A 21,925-nucleotide genomic window follows, 5' to 3' on the forward strand; every position below is an offset into this window, starting at 1 on the left:
CAAAATTACAGTGAAATCAAGACCTCCTAAAATCTTTCTGAAGGTTTAAAATCCACGGTGTATCCACTTTTATTTTAGTAATGCATAAAGTACAACTTTGTAATAATTTACATTATAACTAGGCTTAGTTTGAACTAAGGATATCAAAAAGACAGATTTAAATCAAATTTGATGCAGTTACCCAGCACAAAGACAGTGATCGTTTTTGTGTACATTCAGGAACTCTATGTCTTAACAGGTTTTTACGCCCCCAGTCCTTTAATATTTAATGTGCATGTGCTGTTGTCAAGTCACATTCAATATTAAAGCGGTCTAAGAATTTTTCTTTCCTGGCCGTGTCCATGTGTAGCCTATAGGAAGCAGTTTAAATATGAACTAAGGAGAAATAGAATGTATCTCAGCTTTTTGTTGGTTTCTGGTTGTTCTGTAGGATTACATACACTCAGTTGCCAGTGTGTTAGGTACACCAGGCCAAAACTAATGCTGTCACATACAACAGTCCTCCCCTCATAAAGGTTAAAATGTTCTATTTTAATCTTGGAGGCCGTTGTTTAAAGTGCTATTGAGCTGTTTTTATTTTATACAGAGAAATGTTTCTGTCATTTTAGCCTACCCTCATTGACTTAAATGAGGTGGACAAAATAATAGAAATACCTGTACAAAGAATGAATTTTTAACAAGCATGATGCATCTGTAAAATGTTGCTTAAAGTCAAAGTTCTGGCATTGCTAAGGGATGCACACTGAAATCCATTGTTTGTTTGTTTGTTTGTTTGTTTGTTTGTTTGTTTGTTTGTTGTGTGTGCTGCATAGTTCATCCACTGTTCAGCTGTGTACACTTTTGTGGGACATATTTGACAGCCGGCATACCCAGAGTGAAAACAACAAACAGCATTAAAATTAGAAATTTAGGAGGTTTTGCAGGCCTTGTGTAGGTTTGTGCTCTCTGGATGCTTCCTAGTTCATGAATACAGATAATGGAAACTCTGTTTGAGGATTTGAGTATGAGTTGTACTTCTCTGTTTCAGGGAGTGTATCGAGTGCCGACTTTTCAACTCAGGACGACTTGCAGACAACCAGACCTGCCAGCGCCTGTGCAAGGATGAAATCATCACTGTGGAGACACTCAGTGAGTATACACAAGTACACACGCATACATACACATACTGCATGCACGTACTCAGAGCAGCTGGTTGGCAGAGAAAAGTATTCACATCTGTAGCATCTGCAACAGTTTCACTTTTCACGTCCTGTACCTCTTCCACTGTCACTTTTTATTAGACTTTTCATGGAGTTATTATCAGGCCGTGCCAGAGTACAATGAATCATCCAGTGATTTTTAATGTGACACATTAACACTTCTGATTTGACAAAGTACATACAAACACTCAGAACAGCCTAACACCGTGCTTAAGAATAGCCATGTTTTGAATATTTACATACTGAAAATGGAATATTAACAGGATGGAGTTGACTTAAAAATACTAAATGTGTTACAAAGTGATGTAAATAAAGCACAACATTTTAGAAGAGGCTTGTTGCTGATAGTTGGAATTAATTATTCTGGTTATTTTGAATTAATGCTACATAAGGATGAAAATGTTACTGTAAAAGTTAGGTTTTAAAAGGCTGGTTATCAGATCTCAGTGGTCCTTCTGTCTATGCATTGAAATATCCTTGAGCAAGACACTGAAACTCAAATTGATCTCATATGTATGTGAAAAACTACACATGCAGTTGCACTGGAGTCACTCACGACATTAGATGTAATATACTGTGTCTAAAGCAGAATCACAGAAAGCTTCAAATTCTATGAGCAATCTGTGAAAGTACAAGAACGTCGTCCAGTTAAGCAGGAAAGGAAAGCCTTTTTTAATTATGAATCAGGCTAACATGTCCTGTGTTCTGTGAGGAAATAAAAACAATGACATGGCCTGTTAACTCAGCCTAAATGAATTTATTTCTCATTTCTTAAGTTCTAACATGTCCATATGTTTTTAATAAAACATCAAGATAATAAAAGGCGATGCAAAAATGGCAGTAAAACAGGTCAGGAACGTTCATTTATGCACACATGAGCTCTTCCCAGAATGTACTGATAAGACTTACTGGTTACAAAGGTGGAAAAGTTTGGGAAACACTGGACCACTACATAGTGAGTTCTCCCTTTTGTAGTGCTGTCTGAATGTACAGTGATAATTGTTGTGAAAAGTAGTGTACAACCAGCCAGTAATCAAACACTATATACCATCAGTCATTGTGCTGAAAGAAAAAGAACAGTAGTGACATAATTAAAGGTGCAGTGTCCAAAAGTGTTTTTCCTACTTTATATATTGGCTGGCTATATAATCCTCAACATAGAAATACTGGACACAGAGTAGGGAGTGGTAAATGATTTCAGACGCAACTAAAATATCTCTGACACGAGCGCTGACATCTTGAGCTGGTGAGAGCATTTGGAGTCAGAGTGTGTGCAGTAGTGACTGGGGTAGGAGCCATGGTACAGAGTTCCTGCCCATACAACACACAAACTCAGTGGTGAGCAGAGCTCAGCGGACATGATGTCAACCCCCTTTTATAGCATCAGATAATTAATTAAAACCAAACGGCAAGCAGAAACCATCATTGGGAAAAATTGATTTGATGTGTACTTTGATTTTTGAATATGGAGGTGGTGGGCAGCCAGCCACCAGGGGGCGATCAAGATGTTTTTGTTTCACTTTTGGGGAGCTGCGTTTATGTATCTTATATATCTGCGGTGTGGAGGCTTTTTGAACTGTCTGAAATGGATATCTCATCTTAGGAGCCATCTTTCCGATCTTCTTTCCTTTTGGATGCTTCCTTCAGGGGTCGTCACAGCAGTTCATCTGCTTGTTGGCAGGCCAGGTTCCGCCCAGTTTGTAATGAATCCACATATTTGATTCACCAGAGGCTTTTTAAGCCAAATGTCCCTCCTGATCCAATCTTCCCCATTTTTCTGGGTGTGGGGATGACAATTTGGAAGGCACTGGCTTGTGCATCCCGAGTGGCTGGGGAGCAAACCAGAGTTTAGTATCTTGCCCGAGGACACTTCAATATGTGGCCTAAGTGGCTAAGTTGGGGATGAAACTGCTGACTCTAAACCAAAGAGTTGTTATCCCGATCATTCAAACAAATTTGAACAAAGAGAAACAGGCAGCTGCAAAGAGGGCATAAAAATGTGTTAATTCATTACAGGAGAGACTTGATGTTCTCTGCAATTAGGTGGACATTAATATGTGTATGTATCAGCATCTGCAATCAGCTAATGAGCTGCAAAGTATCAGGACATCAGATATCAGCAAAATCATGCATCCCTAGAAAATATTGCCTTTCTGTTGAAAGAGTACTTGGCCCATCTGGTATTGTGCTTCTATAACATCATCAGACTTATGATGGACAGTTAAAAAAATAGAATCAACATTTTCAGTCCAAATAAGGGTTCTATCAAAGTCCAACCTCACAGAGCCACCAGCATGGCCTTAGACTTCTGGTCTTGATAACACACAGCTTTCTGTGGTTGTATGGGGCTCTTGTTTCAGACCTCACACACCTCTATAATTGGTAAAAGCACACCAGTGAGCACTGGTCAGGCTTGTCCTGCCTGAGCTTTCATGTTATTATCTGGCAGGTGTCAGTCTGGGCCTCTCACAGCTCCACAGACACCATCACTACCTCCAACTACACCCCTTCATTTGGTTCTTAGACTTTAATCCATTCCAGGATAAAATCCTTCACAAGAATCCACTAAACAAACACGTACGTGCCCCAAAGCATTGCCTCTATCGTGTCATTTTGAAAAGCAGGAAGCTACATTTTGAGGTCTACCTGACAGACTGAGTCCCAGTGTGTTCTTGTAAGTGCTTCTATCTGTATTGCTTTTTTTATGTCCCTCAGCCTGGAGGGAGACAGGCAAGAGATGTTTAGGAATGTTTAGGAAATTTATGGCCATTATGGCACTGCAGTGCTGTGTGGTGGTGCACAGAGAAAGAGGAGACTGACGCTGGTGTGTTTAGTTTTAGAGACTATTTATAAGACCATTCCATATTGGCCCAGCGTGGCCCTGGCCCCGATCCGACATGTTTCATAGCATTCCCCACTAGTTCAGCCATCTGACTGGCCTTAATGGACTCCACATGTACATTCCAGATACTTTGTGCATGAAATAGAGGAGGAGGGGGTTAATGGAGTCGGGGTGTGCTTAGGGAGGGGGTGGACCAGGGTAGCATGACCTCACCCTCCCTTCCGAGCTTTTGAGTCTTTCTGGGATGATGAACTGACCGAATTGACTGAAAAGAAGGACACCAGGAATATTAGTGTCTCAACCAATCTGCTGTGATTTCACAGCAGAGAAATTCAGGCTATGTGGTGATTGTGTTTTCTGCTTCTCCCTCAGGATGATATTTTTCTTGAATTTTACCACATCTTCCCCCTTTATTTTTGGCCTGGAATTTGAAGCCAGACCTTGAATAATAATACTAACGATCATAATAACTTTGTTCGAGACGCTGTTCTTGTTTTTCTGCTTTTGTCTTTTTTTTTTTTTATTATTATCCACACCAGGCATGAACCTGGAGGGATCATACATTTGGTTGTGTATGTAACATCTATCCATCTTTCAGAGGCTGTAGCAGGTTTTAAAGCTAGAGTCAAGATACTGGTATCATATGAGAGTAAAAGACACAAGGCATTATTTGGTACCAACCACTGACATAAATAAAGATGGATGCCACTTCTCAACTTCCTCTCACTGTACAAAAATAAAGCCAAAGTATCCTGGATATGGTTGCTGTCATCTTGTGCTGGTGGCGTCATGTGCCAAACTAACACTATCTTACTAGCTGCAGTAACTTTACCCCCAAACAAACTTGTAAAATGTCATTTTCTGTGGGGGTTTTAGGAGGAGGATGTGGGCTGATGCAGAATCAAAGTGGGCCAGTGACAGTGCATCCCTCTCTGGCTCTCAGGTCTAAGCTGGGTTAGTTTAGCTCTTACACGGCTCTCATGTGTGATCACAGTGTGGCTGGTCTGGCTGGGTGACCCGTCTCAAGGTCCGCTGCACTGTGATAATAGTGGCCACATGTTGGAATTAAATTAGTTTCTGGGGATGATCTATTCAGCTTGACGCCAAAACATTAACCTACTGAATAGCCGCAACTTCCGCTGGGATGTGCAGGCAACCAATGAATAGGCAACATCAAGTGTCAAACATTTATTTAATTTTTTTATTTTAATATGTATTAATTTATTCATTTTTATTATGTTTTTATCAAGTTTTTATTTAAATTTTCAATACTGGAGGTTCGAGCAAGACTGGGAATACTAGTTCCAATTTCAAATTGATCATTTGATAATTATATTTTCAAGAAGTCAGCGACACATTTTCCCAAACTATTTTTCAATTTATCAACTCCTGCCAAGTCTTTAAGTCAACATTGCAGATATTGGTCCCACCCACTGATGGACATGTTCTTGCAAATTCTTGGAACTTCTTACACATATAAGATACAAAGCCTCACCTTTGGGTTAAATAATTATATAATTGAGGATCGGATGTATCGGAAGTTTGTTCTCCCATGGAACTCCATTAGCTTTAATAAATCTCAGTTGTAGGTAGACGAAGAAGGAAGCTGATGGTAAACTATATTTTTTTTCTAAGGTCTTCAAATGATCTTGAACTTTCATTATTAATATTATGAGAAAGATCGTGTATACTACCTTTAGACCAGGAGGGAAAGTTCCTGTCTCTAAAGACAGGCTGTGTTGCATTCAATCAGGAGCCATGGTGTATTTTGATCCCGGTAGAACCACGTTTCAAGAGGGTAAAGCATAAAAGACATATGGTTTAACTCAAAATTGGGTAAACCAAACCCTCCGTGTCGTTTATTTTGACAAAGAATTTTACTTTTCAACCTTGGACGCTCTTCTTTCCAGGTAAATTTAGAAACAACGTCCTGTATTCTGTTCCAGCATCGAGGAGGTGTGGGCAGTGGGACAATACAGGATATAGAATTTATTTCCAGTAATATGTTCATATTAATTATTGATATATGGCTACATAAAGACAATTTTTGATTGAGCCATCTATCTAAGTCCTTGGAAATGGAGTTACACAACATCTTATAATCAGTGAGGGTAATTCTATCAACAGAGGAATAAATATGCATGCAAAGGTATTTTCAAATTGATTTTGTAGCCTGAAAAGGCACTAAATAGTGTAAATCTCCACCACCTGTGGCAGATCAGTTTTTACGTTACCCAGATACAGTAAAATATTATCCGCATACATTGAAATAAAATTGCATAAATTCCCCACCATGATCAGAGTTACATTCTGTGACTGACAGATTTTCTGTGCCAAGGGTTCCAATGATAAGGCGAATAAGAGCAGCAGCAAAACTTCCTGTTTTACTGACTTTGTGTTTCTTTGTCTCCTGCTTTGCCTTTCAGAAATGGACGACCCCAACGCCGTGCTTTGTCTCTATAAGACAGACAACGATTGTGTCATGAAGTTCACATATTCTGAGCACGCCAGTGGACTATCCATCCTCACAGCTCTCAAAGAGCCAGGTCAGTGTTCCAAACAACAGCAAACAACATGTTCCCTCCTTTTAACCAAACTGATTTGTAGGTCAGAATTCGACACCTGCTCAAAACGAAGAGGTTCTACATTGTATTTATGTTGCAACAAGGATCTCCAAGCTCATCTTTTAAAGATTATACATTCCTCTTGAGCTGACCTTTACTATGACTAATCATGAGCCCGTCACTTCATAACAGACTCAGACTAAAAGTGACTCCACACAAATTTCTAACTAAACATCTGCACTCCTTAATGGTTACCCAATGCCAGCTACAGAGTCATGTTAAAATGTGAAGTATTTAAACATTCAGGTTTTTTTGTGTGGCTTGGAACCTAAAATGTTGTTGGATTTGATGAATCAGTCCAAACTTGCTTAAGTGTTCTGAGTAAAGAACTTTAAGATTAGCACCCAGTACATGAAAGAACTCTGGATAATTCTGGTTTATTCTAACTTGGGTCTAATTTTTGTAGTTTTAGATAATTTCTCCAGGTTAGTTTGAGAGTTAAGTTGAGTTTAGATCTGGGAACATCACTAAGTGCTAACTAACAATTTAGATGCACCAAGTGCTTCACATAATTAAGACATATAAAGAACATAATAAAAAATATAAGAAGGAAGATAAACCCACATTATAATAATAGTAAAAATGAGATGAAAGTAGAATATATCTTCACATGAAAATAGATCATGTAAAATAAAACCCACTAGATAATAAGATAATTAATTAATAAGAAAATAGCAGCTTCTCCAGGAAATCATGCTGGTGTCTGGATGATGCAGAATGTGAACACAGTTGTGTTTTTTAAACACTTAGTTAATACAATAATGATAGAAATAAATAATTGACAGCAATATGTCATAATGCAACTCAATTTTACGTGGGAAACTGTTGCATATTGTCAAATTTCGTTTGCACCATAATTCATTTGAACACATGAAATGCTGAAAAAACATAAAAAGAGTTGTAAAAGTCATTATGCTCATCATTCATGGGGGCTTGTAATCCCACTGTGTCCACATGCACAGGCAGCAACAACTCACTTTGCGTTGCCTCATTTGAATGAACCGCCCTCCTGTTTGTGTTTCAATCACGTGTGCTTGTGTGCTCTGCACCGTGTACCGACATACTTCACCAGCAGACGATGCCAGTGCCATGCTCAGGAGAATAGTAGACAGGCAGAGTTGCTCGCTCTTGTTGTTGTGTCTCTACAAACGTCTAACCAAGTCTATACTTGCTTCTTCCCATGTCAGAGTGTGCTAGTGGACCAGATGCTCTGATGGTGCTGCTCGCAGTGGTCGGCAGCATCCTGTTGGTGGGAGTGGTACTGCTCGCTGCCTGGAAGCTGGTCATCACAATTCATGACCGGCGAGAGTTTGCACGCTTCCAGAGCGCACGTTCACGAGCCCGATATGAGATGGTAAGGATGATCCTCCACACCAGTCAGACTTTTCTGTTGCTATACTTTACTGTATCTACAGTACCAAGCACCAAACTTGTTTTTTATTATAAAGTCAAATAAAAATATTCAAATGCATTAAAAACACCACAGAGCTGACAGTAGACATAAATCAGTGCCTCTCACACATAAACAGTGAGAGAGGAAATTCTAACATCACGTCCCTAAGCTACTAAAGTCCTCCTAAAAATACTAAAACCAAACATATTATTTTTGAAAGTTCAAATAAAAGTCAGTAAGCGTTGACACTTTGGCTTCTGTTCTGCAACAAGTTTTCTCAAAAACATGACTTATGAAAGATGATGATACCTGAACGTACAAACGGAGGAGAGAACAGAGGAGAGAAACTAAATTTCAAAACATAAAGATTTTGTTAGAAGCTACAAAAGAACTGAGAGCTGAATGCAAAGAGACTTAAAGAAATGTCTTTGTCTCTGCTTTCCTGCACACACATGAGCTGAGTGCCACAACACTCTCTTGTTGGAGGAGGAGAATCACAGGTTGGCTGCAGCCAGCAAGATGTCACCGCAGCTCTGTTGGAGGAATGTCAGGTTTGCTTTGGCCCCACTTGAGAGTAGGTCCATCTCGGGCATGGCTAGCTGCAGCTTGGACAAAAGTGCTGGTGGAAGAGCCTATATGTCCTCCAGACGGATTGTGCAATATTTTTGGTATGTTCTGGTGTTTATAGATGTGTGATACTGCATTTTAAAGCTAGGGTAGGCAATACTGTTTTGGTATCATTGAGAAATAATTTCATAAAAACCTTTCAGCATATTATATATCAGGTGTTATGGGAGAGAGCTAGACTTCTGCACCTCCCCCGTCTCTGTTTTCAGCATACTGGTGGCTCCTATTGGTTGTTCAACTAGTGCAGCTGCGAGAGTACGTTCCTTCAGTGACACCCTGGATCAGTGATGGAAACTACTGCAGGAAAAGTCAGTATAAAACAGGATTATAAGAAAGGGAAAATGAGTCTAATGAGCAATGTTTGTCCGCTCACTCGGTAACTTTTGACTTCACCTTCAGTCTTATTCATTCATGTGTATCGTGGAGCTTTGCCAAGGACTGAGAGGACCAGGTGGAGCTGAGACACAGAGCCGACAGACAGCTGCTCAGAGCCGGGGAGCTCTGCAGGGGAGGGTCAGTGGCAGAGTGGAGCTTCTGGGGGAAAAAAAACACCAGAGTCACTCTGGTGCCGACTCCTTTACTGGCAGAAGGGGAGCTCAGAGTGTATGTTCTCCACTCCTGTATTTCAACCCTCTGCAGCAGCGATGAAGAAATCATGGAGCTGGAGATGAAAAAGCAGATTTATTTTTACTCCTGCCTCTCTTTGCAGCACCGACTCATGAAACAATTACGGATGTGCTGACTGGCCAGATGAGAGCTCAGTTTGTGTTTTAAACTTTTGGTATTAAACCAATGGAGGAGCCAGCTGTGCTGTTTACAGTAAGATTGTCTGTCCATGTTGACTGCTGACCAGAGGACAAGTGTATTTAAGTCATGTCATGAGAGTAAGAGAGGAGGGATGTAATCAAAGAATCAACTTCTCAGGTGAGGAGTGACACAGTTTCAGACATCATGGTTTTGCACTGGCATTTTTGGCCTTGCCAAGTCAACCCGTGTTGCCGGTGAATTGCATTTTCATGACCGCTTATATCACAACGAGCCGCACCCAACATGGACTGACTCTGGAGCGGGGACAAAGCGAGCCCAACTTGCCTCCAAGCAGGCTATGGTCATGTCGTGCTGATTGAAGCCAAACAGTGGTGAGCCTCCTCTTTTTGTCTCCCTCCAACAAGCGAGTGTTGTGATACTGAGCTTGTGTGTGTGTGCAGGAGAGCAGGGAGAAAGACGTCTTCAAAAGTCTCTTTACGTTCAGTACTTCAGTATCTTCACACTGAATCTTTGTTTTTAAATGTAGTTTCTCTCCTCTGTGTTTTGTATTGTCAGGTGTTTTATTATACACAGTTGATGTCTGTGGGTCTGTGCTCGCGCACAATTGCCTCCATAAACTGTTGCTTGCATGCATGAAGTGTGTGCTGCTCGTCTGGTAGGAAGGACTGAGGACACAGAAATTAAACCTAACTCAGATGAGACTCAAAAATCAACCGTTTTTAGGCTTTCTACCTACTGCAGCTCCAAAGACCAGTGTGCAGGATTTAGTGACATCTAGCTGTGAGCACACACACCTCACTCTCCCCTCCTAAGTGTGTTGGAGAGCCTATGTTGGCCACAAAAAAAAAAACAGAAAAGCCGTAACTTGAGTCGGTGTTTGGTGTGTCCGTCCCGGGCTACTGTAGAAACATGGCAGCGCAACATGGCGGTCTCCGTGGAAGAGGAGCCACTTCCTCTGAAGATAGAAAATGCTCAATCTAATGGAACAAAAATGCAATGATTCTTATATTCAGGTGATTATACATTAATGAAAACATACTTCTGAATATTATTTTCCATTTCTGCCAATAACCCCCAAAAGTTTACGAGTGCTGCCATGTCAACTTTGTTATCTCAAAGACAAATTCGAAAGGAGACATTAGACCTTTTTACGGCAGCCGTAGTTATATAAAATAGTATAATATAGTATAATAAATACAGTTACTTTCACCGATGATACTAATTATGGTGTGATTCTATTTAGTGCAGCTGCACAACAGCAGCACCCTGAATCTGTTTCTATTATTTCTCGTCAAAGTAGCTGCTGTGAGGGGCGGGTTCATACCAACCTTGTTTAGTCCAGTTGAACTGAGCCCTGGAGTGTTTACTCCACTTGGTGCAGTTCATTTGGGTTGGTGTGAATGCTTGGCATGAACTCTGGTGTGGACCATACAACCACACTCTGGTCTGCCTCAAAGGGGTGGTCCCAGACCACAAGCAATGCAGCACAGCAATGAACTCAGATAAAAGCCACATGAAGTGGAACACCGTTTTAACCAATCACAGAAGCTTACCATTGCATGTGTCATTTCATTGGTTTTGGTGTCCGGTGAACTAGCAGCATTTTTGCTACCAAAATCTGGACTGGCAGGGGACAAACCTGGACTCAGGACAAAGTGAGAAATGCCTGCATTATTAAACTATTTATTACCCGCCATCTTACAAGATGCTCATATGCATAGCTGTTGTTTTGGCTACAGCTAATAGGGATCCTAATGAATAAAAAAGATTAACATCAACATTAATAAAACCTGACAGTGCTCCATGATGAACAATACATCCATGTAGAAATAGGGCTGTTTGTTGTCTTCTTACTAGTCAGCTCTCTGACCAATAATAAAATCCCTTCTCTCCTCCACATTACTTCTGCTCTTTGACCATTTGAATTTTGGCTTTGCAAACACAAACAGGACCTGCTGGATAATTGATGCTGCAATATTCATAATATTAACGTTCTTCATGAGGATAAACTGGGTATTAAAGAACTGTGACTCACACATGATCGACTAGTGTTTTAGAACCCTGAACTTTGTTAGTTTCACTCATAAGCACTCATCTACCAACTAGCTCATCTTCTTCACCTCTGTTTGTACCTACAGGCCTCCAACCCTCTGTACAAGCAGCCTGTCTCTACACATTTTGTGGAAACAGATTTCAACATGTACGGGAAGTCTTACAACGGAGGGGTCCACTGATCCCTTAGCACAGGGCGCGGCAGGACCGGTCCAACAAACAGATCCCTGGAGGACAGGGCCGAGGCGGACTGAACACACTCATCCCTCTGCACCACTGATAACAGAAGTGAAATGAACTAGACTGTGTCTGAGGGGGGAAACCTGTGGCCTTTTTTATCTTTACGGAAGAGATTCAAACCTACCACAAAGGCGTGATGTGACTTTTTTTTCTCCAGCAGCGGCGGCGGATGGAGGAGCAGCAAAGCATGAACTCCTTGGTTTTGTTTAGAGAGAGAGAGAGAGTAGAGTTAGTGGTGAGTTTGTCTGCAGTTAGACAAGATCAGTAAACTCTCGTGAAAAACCATAACTCCCACCACATAAAACCACACATTCATTCTTTATACAGAGCAGGCAGGACATTGGCTTATATCTGCATATTTTTATAAACAACTAAAAATGCCTTTCTCAGTATAAACTATGCACCCAGCAGGACTCTGAAGTATTTAAATGTCACTTGGCATCAGATAATTTCAAATGTACATGATTATTAAAAAGCACATATTTCTAAAGGTGGCTACAATGATGTTGTGGTACTAACATTTACTAAGCAATAGATGTCTTACCTTCATTTTGCACAGAGAATATTAAGATTCGAGTCTCAGATAGATTTAAATTTTCTTTTGTGTTGTGTGTGTTTGTCTATGTGTGACATTGTATGCTCCAATTGCACTCCGTCTCTTCATCTGAATGGCAGGGTACCAACTTCAACCCCTCTGGACCCCTAAAAGATGAGCCTGATGTTACTCTGTACCTGTCTTTCTGTCAGCAAATCTCATGAAAAGACCAAAACCAACAATGTGGTATTCTTTCAATCCTTTAAGACTTCTCTAACGTGTCTGTGGCACAAATCTCTCCTGTTCCTACTGAAGAAATAAATCTTTAAAAGTATGCCAAAATATAAAGTTTCATTTCTCTAAGAGGCTTATTTCCCAAAACAACAGGGCACTATGTTTTTTAGCAAACATTACTTAAATAGGAGGAAACAGGGAATATATTCGACTATTTTCAGCTGCAGAATAATATACATTTTGAGCTCTAGTATGTATTTACACTGATTGGCCACAACATTAAATCTAAAACAAGGCAGCCATAAAGAATAACTACATAAAAAAATAGTCAGTCTTCTCGCTGATGGTCTCATTTGCTTATGTAGGTCATATAGAGGCAACAGTATTAAGTTGAGGCTGTTTCATAACAGTTAAACACTCCTTTTGATAGCATTAAAACCACTCATCTAATATGGTGTAGGTCCCCCTTATACTGCCAAACTAGCTGGGAGGTGGAGCCTCCCTGATTTGAAGGCCAAGTCAACACCAAGTCATTGCTCCATGGTCCAGTTCTCACACTCAACTGCCCATTGTGAGAGCTTTCAGCATGTCCACCGATATGCAGCTACACTGCAAGCTGTGGTGCCCTTGTGTGTTCTCACACCTTTCTATCATAGCCGGTGGTGATGCACAGACCGCGGTTAAATCAGCAGGCACTGCAGATAATTCATGTATTGGGGAGGTGGGCCATAACGGACGCTTGTTGTGTTGTGACGCGTGTGCATTTACACACAAGGCAAGGCAGCATAACTTTGATTATTTCAGTGTCCCGTCACACCAACAGGATTTGTCAGGATCTAATGTTAATTAATGCTCTGTGTTCTTTTACACATCTAAAAAGATCAAACACAGACTCCAGGTTCAGACAGAAATAGTTAAGAGTTAAACAGCCGTCCTCATGATAGCTACATCAGAGCTGTCTACAAAAATGTATTTCAGAAGTTAAAAGTTAAATATTAGTTTTTTCTGTTTAATTACTGACAGTATTTGCTGTAATGACATTACTGTGAGCGTGGAAGTTAAAATGACTGAAATCGTCCTCTCTTATCCTTAAAGTAAATATGCATAGATGGATATGATGCACAATTAAGAAATTACTGGGAAAGCTTGCGCTGCATAACAACATCATCATTTACAATAAAGTCTGCAGGGACTGGAGGAGTGAAATGTCCGTGCAGGTCTCTAAATGGGAGAAAATAATATGTTTGGTCGCAATGGGCAGCAGAAGCCTCTGTGGTGCTGGGCAACAGAACCTCCAAACCAGCTGAATGCATGGCGAGGGGATGATATAATCATACATGCTGATTTGTATGATGTCAGAGCCTCTCTGTGCATCATGTGTTATGCAGCATGAACTTTTTTCAGCAATTTATACTACAGTAGCTATGCTGTGGGATCGAACCAGGTGGCTGGCCCTGCCTGGCCCAATCAGCCTTGGGCGCCTATGACCATGTCGCTAGCTTCACCGATTGTCCTTCCTTGGATCAAGGAAATATTAAACACTGCATACTGGGAACACCCCACATGACCTGCCATCATAGAGATGCTGTGACCCAGTCATCTTGCCATTACAATTCGACCTTATACATGCAGGTTTACACTGTCCATTTTTCCTGCGTCTATCACAGAATTAACTGTTTACCTGCTGCCTCATGTATCCCACCCCTTGATAGGTGCTATTATCATGAAATGATCAATGTTACTGACTTCACCTCTCAGTGGTTTTAATGTTGTGGCTGTTAGTTGCACAGTAAAACTGAAACAATTACTAATTGAATGCTTTTTTTGTACTTTTTTTTATCATCCTACAGAAAATTAATGCAAAACTATTTTGATAAAGGATTAATCACCTAAGATTTTTTTCTCTACAATACCAACTATTCTCAAGTTCCGGATTCAGGAGTCAGTGCCTAGATTTGCTGCTTTCCCCTGTTTTCTATCATTGTAAATTAAATATCTGACAAAACAGACAAAACAAATCATCTGCAGATGCCACCTTGGGCATTATGAAATTGTGACAAGCATTTTCTTACTTTTTTAAGATAACTGATGAGTAATCTGTGATGGGAATGATACAATATGTGGTTCATTTATGTGTTTAATAGCTTTTAGACAACAATTTAGCCCTGTGGCACAGAAAAGTGAGGAATATCGAGCTTCGGATACAGGGGCAACACTTCTAAGGTGGATTATTGTTGTTTTAGATTTTTGGTTAGATTTTTTGAAAATATGAATCATCACCAGTCTCTTAACAACACATATATATCCAGCACTGTGCTAACTGCCTTAAAGCATCCTCATATGATAAAGTAGATTTGTTACATTCATGATCAGTGGAGATGCAGAGTGGAACATGTCTAACTTGGAATACAGACACATGCAGACATCGAGTTTAAGAAGATTTGGGCATACAATATGACTGGCTGCTATATTCTAAAGTCTCTGTGACACCATGTCCACCCTCTCCGCACTGGGAATGGGTGGAAACCATGAGACACCTCAGAGGAAAAGTGTCCAGAGTCATAAATCCACCATCCCTGTTCCCACAGGAAGAGGTGGAGTCTGATCTGTCGCAGGGAAATCTGACAGTGATAAATGTTTGATGGGTTGAGCCTGAGAAATAAGGGTGCTCTGTGGCCTTTTTGTGGTGGTTGTACAGTAAAAGAGGCAGGGGCTTGGAGTTTGTATGTGTAAGAGTGCTTTTGAGTGAACAGTATGTGTGTATGTAAATAATATTACATGGGTATGTATGTACATATGTGCCAAATGAAATGAAAATGTTGGCAGTTATGGAGTTCTGACTTGCTTTGGCTGTGTCTTGGCACAGTTTACTAAAACTCACCACACTGTTTTCAGCTCAAACATAAATCTTAAGCATAAAGTTCTTCCTGTAGAGTTTCACATGGATGAAGAGTCAACACATGGACTCACACCACTACATGTTTATGTAATACTGCACACAGAGCAAGAATAATAAATTTGCTTATGTCAAAAGCTAGTGAGTGTGTTGTGCTTGGCTCAGTCGTACATGACATATTTAGAGGGCTGCAATGGAAGGAGTGGCATGAATCTGAGGTCTAATTTTAAACGCCACACATGAATTTGTCTGTGTGTATACTGTATATACACACTTCAAAGTTTAGTAAAATGTGTTTGCACCACTAACCATGCTCTCACATGTTTGATGTGTGATCACACAGACAGGAAGGCTGGTCTGGTGTGTCTCTTGATGCTGTAATTTACACCTCCCTGGTTAGAGCCTCCCAGATACGATGATCATTAGGATACTGAAGCTTTTACAAAATGACCATATAATTATATATTATATTTATTTATGTTGCAAATGCAAATTAAATGTTTCGTACTAGAATAATAAAATCAGTTGCTTCTTCAGTCCACTAGATGGTGCTGAGGGGTTTCTAGTGAGGTCACGGCCAGCAGGAATGGTAGATTGTTTTGGTAGTGTTAGTCTGTCTCCTTAACAATCTCATTTTGCTGCAATTAAAATGACTGAAGCAAGAGGAACCAGCAGAGACAAGGAGAAATCACAAGATGCTCACATGGTGGTGGAGACTGCAGAGACACAGTGAGAAGATTCTCTCCACAAAACCTAGATGAGGAAGCAGGAAAACTCATACTGTGTTGGTGGGAAATGCTGAACAGCCATGGGAACAGGCAGACAGAAACCAGGAACACTGAGACAGATTTCGTGGTCAGGGACAGAAGGCTGTGGCTGTACTCTTCCACCGGTTCCCCCCCCCCCCCTCTCCTTTTCATCATGCACACAATGTAGACAATTATAGGAACAGACACATCTAAAGTTTGCTGATGATTCTGTTATTGTTAGGCTTCTTGAAGGGGAACGAACAGGATCATGGGCCAGTCATGGATTATTTAGTAACATAGTGTGATGAATCTTTCCTCCAATTTGTCTAAAATGAAAAACATGGTAATTGATTTTAGGAGAAGAAGAAAAATCTGGCAGTGAGTGACTGAGATGCAGGACGTCTCCATTAGAATGGCTCCTCTTCATCCAAGAACTCGGCCAGATGAACAGAGAGAGTGTCAGGCAGATGGCCCAGGGGCAGGGCAGAGCTGGAAGCCTCAGGTGGATGGCTGGACACAGTGAGGGAGAAGATCCGGAGGATGACCAGGAGGCAGGACAGAAGCATAGAGCAGCTCTGAATGATGGCAATCTAGGAGGGGTGACTCTGGAGTATGGGCATGAAGATGACCAGACTGCACAGACTCTGCAGTCAGCTGCCACTCCGACTCTGATGACAGCTGCAGCCCAGTTGGAACAGGAACTGGCGATAGAACACATGGGGTGTCAGCTGACCCCAGGAGTAGAGAATCATCCACTTGGCAGTGAAAACTTCATGCCATGGGGCAGCAAAAAATTTCTTGTCACTATGCATTGGAACTTCCATGGCACTGTGCAGTGGAACCTCTGTGGCACTGTGCAGCTGAGGCTCCGGGTCACTAGGCAGCTGGGAAGCACAATGTTGGTGACAGCCATCCTTCCTTCCAAAAGATCTTGCAGTAGGTGTCTCTGGGGCAGAATCGGGCAGGGGAATGGCTGGCTGGTCATCTGGCTGGAGGCAAACTGTCTGGTTACAGTCTGGCCCTATGACAAAGTCCAGTAGAAAGGAGAGGACACAGGATTAAATGGAACTGTGGATGGTAGGGAACCTTGACAACTCTCTTTCTTGTGGGGGCTGTCTCTTAGACTGGTCATGTTCCCCCCGAAAGGAGACTCATGACTTGGAGGATGAACCAGGCAAAAAGTGGCAGTGAAAGTGACAGTGGCTTGCCAAAGGCTAGTTGCCAGTGGCTAGTTGGTTCTGGACCTGCAGCTAGCAAGAGGCTAACAGGCTGATAGCTAGTCAACTCCGAAACTGACACTGGCAGGAGGCTAGTGGGCTGAAGCTACCTGGTTCTAGGGCTGGAGCTGGCAGGAGGTTAGCTGACTTAGGACAGGGAAGCTACACCGAAGTTTGGCAACCAGCAGGCTGGATACTTGCAGACTGGGATGAAGACTGGTGACTAGCATGCTGAAATGCATGCTGGGTCAAGACCATGGCCAGCATGAGCATGAGCAGCTACTGTTGCTAGCGCCTGCTCAGGGGCGGTTGTCAACTTTCTAGCCTCCGTGTTGGTGGTGGCCTCTCAAGATGGTTCTGGAGTGGAAAGGTGTGCACTGGCTCCATTTCTGGTCAGAGTATGCTGTAACTGCTGAGTTCTGGACATAAAATGCAGCACACAATACAACAAGTTTTGTTGTTAATGACCTTTACTATAGGCTAAATGGCATAAACATGCAGATGAACACACCTGTAGGATGCCAGTAGAAGGCAGGTCGGGGCCAGGCGGAGAGTCAAGGAGCCAGCAGAAACAAGGAGAATCTATGAGACGCTCACACAATGGTGGAGAAAGCAGAGGTGTGGTGAGTAGATTCTCTTCACAGGAAAACACATGTGAAGAAGCAGGGAAACTCACACTGTAATGACGTCAGAGGGCAATGTTGAACAGCCATGGGGGGAAGGCAGACAGAAACCGGGAATGCTGAGGCAGATCTTGTAGTCAGAGACAGAAGGCTAAAGAAGTCTTAGAGTCTTACATCAAGATAGAGAAGAACAATCTTATGATGAATGTCTGAGAGGCAGGGGTTTAAATTCTGGTGCAGTGGCCCTGTAGCTCAGTTGGTAGAGCATCCGCCCCATGTATGGAGACTGTTAGTCCTCTGCAGTGGCCGCTAGTTCGACTCCTGCCTGTGGCCCTTTGCTGCGTGTCATCTCCCCTCTCTTCACCCCGTTTCCTGCCTGCTCTTCAGCTGGCAAAAAAAAAAAAGCCCCAAAACATAACTTGAAAAAATAAAATTCTGGCTCTATTGGAGATGAGAAGCAGCTGCCTGTGCAGGTGAATAGAGTTGGTTGATGAAGAGGGAGTGGCTAGTAGGCGGAGAGGCATGGAGGTGGGGTGAATGGAAAAGTACTGAATGGGAGCTAGGTGACTGGGCAGGCAGAAGTGAGCAGGTGACTAGTAATGCAGAACTGTGACATAGTGACAGTATTGCAGTACATTAATATGTATATGCTTACACAGTTTTGTAAGTATGTCAACAAGCTGCAACGTACACAACGCAGCTGTTGTGTAAAACAGAAATTAAAACAGAATACAGTTTATTTGCAAATCATTTTTGACTTGTATTTAATTGAATCAAGAACAAAGACAAGATATTTAATGTTAAAAATGATGAACTTTGTTTAAACGCATTTGCAGATCTGAGTACACATTCACTTTTCTATGTATGCATGTCTACAGACTGAGATACATTTTCACAACGTTCCACACACATTAGCAATTGATATTTCTACAATAAAGGCCCTATATCCCCAGTTTACATGTTTACATGGTCTTCTAAAATCTTTCCCACTTCACAGAACCCTGAAATGCAATGGTTTAATGAGACAGTTTGCATGACATGCTTGTGAAATCACAGAGCTAAGGTTAAACCTGGCTGTGAGAGGAAAGAGGGGGCACTGCCTCGTGCTTAACAGTGAAGAGATGTTGCTGTACCCCTAAGTTGGAGAATGTTTGCACTGTCGTGCCATATTGGTGAAAATTAAACGAGAGAAAGAAAGAAATATTGCAGCCTACTTATTACCCACAGCTCGGAAGACCTGGGGAACCATGGCATGAATTCATGCATTAGTTAATGTTAACTAAGACATTAAATAAATGCATCAGTTCATTTTAACTATGTCACTAATTCATGCATCAGTTAATGTTTTCTATGGCATTAATTTGTATATTAGTTAATGTTAACTAACACATTAATTCATACAGTATGAGCATTAACTCACACTGGCTTAATAGTTAATAATGTGTATAATCATTTATTAATGGTGGTCATGTTGACAATGGCATTAATTTATACATTAGTTCATATTAACTGAGACATTAATTCATACATCACTTCATGTTAAGTGAGGCAATAATTCATACATTAACAAGACCACTTTTTGCAGGAGCTAGTAGTGTGTCTACTTTTCAATTCAATAACACTGTTACAATTACTGAAATTTAAAAGGGCTTGTTACTTCATAGGAAAAAGCGACAACTTTAGAGGATCAAGATTAACCATCATCCAATCTTTATTATCATGCCTAACCATGGGAATCTGGTGCGTGCACGGCCACAGCAACAACATTGCACTGCAATAGCCAGTTTAATATGATAATACACCAAACAACAAATCAGTGCTGATACTGTGTGCTTATAAATCAAGGTGTGATGGTAATACAGTAGTTGCTTTGAATTTCTTAGATAGTGAATAGTGGGGTAAGATGAGACAGTCAGTGTATAAGTTGATCCAGCCATTGTTTCTAGGCAGTTGTGCACATTTGTTATCATGTGACCATAAATTTAGGAAGCACCTATCATTTCTATCTGGCTGTGATGGATAGATATCAGGAATAATAAATATTAAGTCAAGGCAAATCTATCCTGGTCTAAAAATGTGTATTAGAAATGTTGGCAATTTGTTAATTTATAAAAAAAATGTCAGCAGCAGTTTTTACTTATACTAATGAAAGCCTGTTGAGGCTATAATAAATGGCAATAAATGTACCAAAAATATCAAACTTTTTATAACTTCTCAATTGTGTTTTATTGGTCCATGGCCACAGGATGAATTGTACTTTGCAACGTTTCATCTACCACCATCAACTGGTCAAAATTTGAATTTGTCAGATACTTTGGATTATCACTAAATACTTGCAAAACTGATATTCCCATCAACCTCAACTATACATTGTTAACTTTACTTACTGTACTTGTAGAAAATGTTTGCGTGCTAATGTGCCAAACTAAGATGGTGAAATTGGTTAACATTAATCCTTCTTAATACCAACATGTTAGCATGTTACCGTACCATTTATCTCAAATCACCTGTTTCCCTCTTCTCTTCTCACACTTCACACCCACCTGAGCAAAAAATTTTCTGAAGCAGCTATTTCTGACTGTTGAATCCTTTAATATTTCAGTTCCTTTATTAGTCTACCTCACAATTTGAATAAGTTCTCTTCTATCATCCTTCCCCTTTATTTCCTCAAGACAGCAATGTTCTGTTCTCCCTGAATTTTCAGCATCATTTCTCATCATCATTCACCTTCAAGACATATGTTCCAGTATATCAAGTGTAAACAACACCATGAAAATTTCATGTAAATCTAATGATGATTTTCACACAGTAGGTGGCATTATGCCTGTGTCTCCTCATTAGCATGTAGATGAACTCAGGCCAGAAGCAATTACCTGATAAACATGTCATTTCCTGTTGCCAGCAGGTGGTGTTTTGAGTATGACTGAATATTGTCAAATAAATGTTGTTAGGCTGGGTCTCTTATCAAACGTGAAGTCTGGGGCAGATTCAGCCATTTACACTGAGGATTACATTCCAACCCATTTCAGAGCTGACAATTGCAGCAGTTTCCCTCAATATTGGACCAATCTCAGAAAACCATTAATCACTTTGACACAAACCATGGGAAAACAGGTTGAAAAATACTGACATTACCCTTTAAGCCAGGGGTCTTTATTTTTCAGGTCATGGGCTCTCTGCCTGATACAGATTGAATATTTTCATGTGTTGTCTCATTTATGCTCACTTCTAGCTGCTAAGTTAGCAGCAGTTGTTGTCTTTTGTCAATGTTGTGTAAATTAAATGTTTTTTTCTTAAAAAAAAAAAAAAAAAAAAAAAAAAATAGGCTGTTGAATGTTTGTTCTATACTGCAGGGTTGATTACTGGATGGATCTCAGGTGAGCAGCAGGGAGCAGGTGAGTTCAATGAATGCAATTAGGAACACAGGAGAGTGAGGGGGTTGATGTGCCCACAGCACAGACACACAGAGACAGACAGGGGGAGAGGAAACAGAGGACAAGGAAAAACACAGGGAAGCTAGTGACACGGCCAGGACTGTGACAGCCCCTCTGTTTAACTTTGCATCAAGAAAAGGAAAAGGGAGCTTCAGCTCTGTTTTCCATGGAGCACTAGCCTCGTTGTGATGTAAATGTTTTGTGTATACTGCAGTTTAGCTCCCAGCTCTGCGTGCCGAGATAATTGAGGGAATGGAAGAGCTTCAGACGAAGCCCAGTGTGTGTGACAGCAGCTCAGCTGTCACTCATCCTGTCTGCTTGAGTCCACATGCTTCCATGAACACAACACTGACATCACATGCCTGCACTCACAACTTACACACATTCAGTCCATGTAAATCACAAAAGCTCTGTGAACCGTGTAAAAATAATGTTGTCAAAAAGTCACAGTGTTTTGACCTTTGACCTCTCCTTGCTGAATGCCGTTATTGT

General features: G+C 41.0%; 1 protein-coding gene across 1 annotated transcript in view; it reads left to right on the forward strand.

Moving 5' to 3' along the window:
• itgb5 (integrin, beta 5) overlaps nucleotides 1–12,246 on the forward strand; it is a 74,027-nt gene extending 61,781 nt beyond the window's left edge. Inside the window, exons 13-16 of the mRNA XM_084724436.1 lie at nucleotides 1,028–1,128; nucleotides 6,468–6,587; nucleotides 7,853–8,019; nucleotides 11,592–12,246. Of these exons, the coding sequence (XP_084580562.1) occupies nucleotides 1,028–1,128; nucleotides 6,468–6,587; nucleotides 7,853–8,019; nucleotides 11,592–11,687 (484 nt within the window). The 3' untranslated portion in view covers nucleotides 11,688–12,246. The remainder of the gene's footprint in view (nucleotides 1–1,027; nucleotides 1,129–6,467; nucleotides 6,588–7,852; nucleotides 8,020–11,591) is intronic.
• Nucleotides 12,247–21,925: the final 9,679 nt, after the last annotated feature.

The sequence above is a fragment of the Lutjanus erythropterus genome, chromosome 8 (genome assembly GCF_056507025.1).
Source record: "Lutjanus erythropterus isolate fLutEry1 chromosome 8, fLutEry1.hap2, whole genome shotgun sequence".
Lineage (NCBI taxonomy): Eukaryota > Metazoa > Chordata > Actinopteri > Lutjaniformes > Lutjanidae > Lutjanus > Lutjanus erythropterus.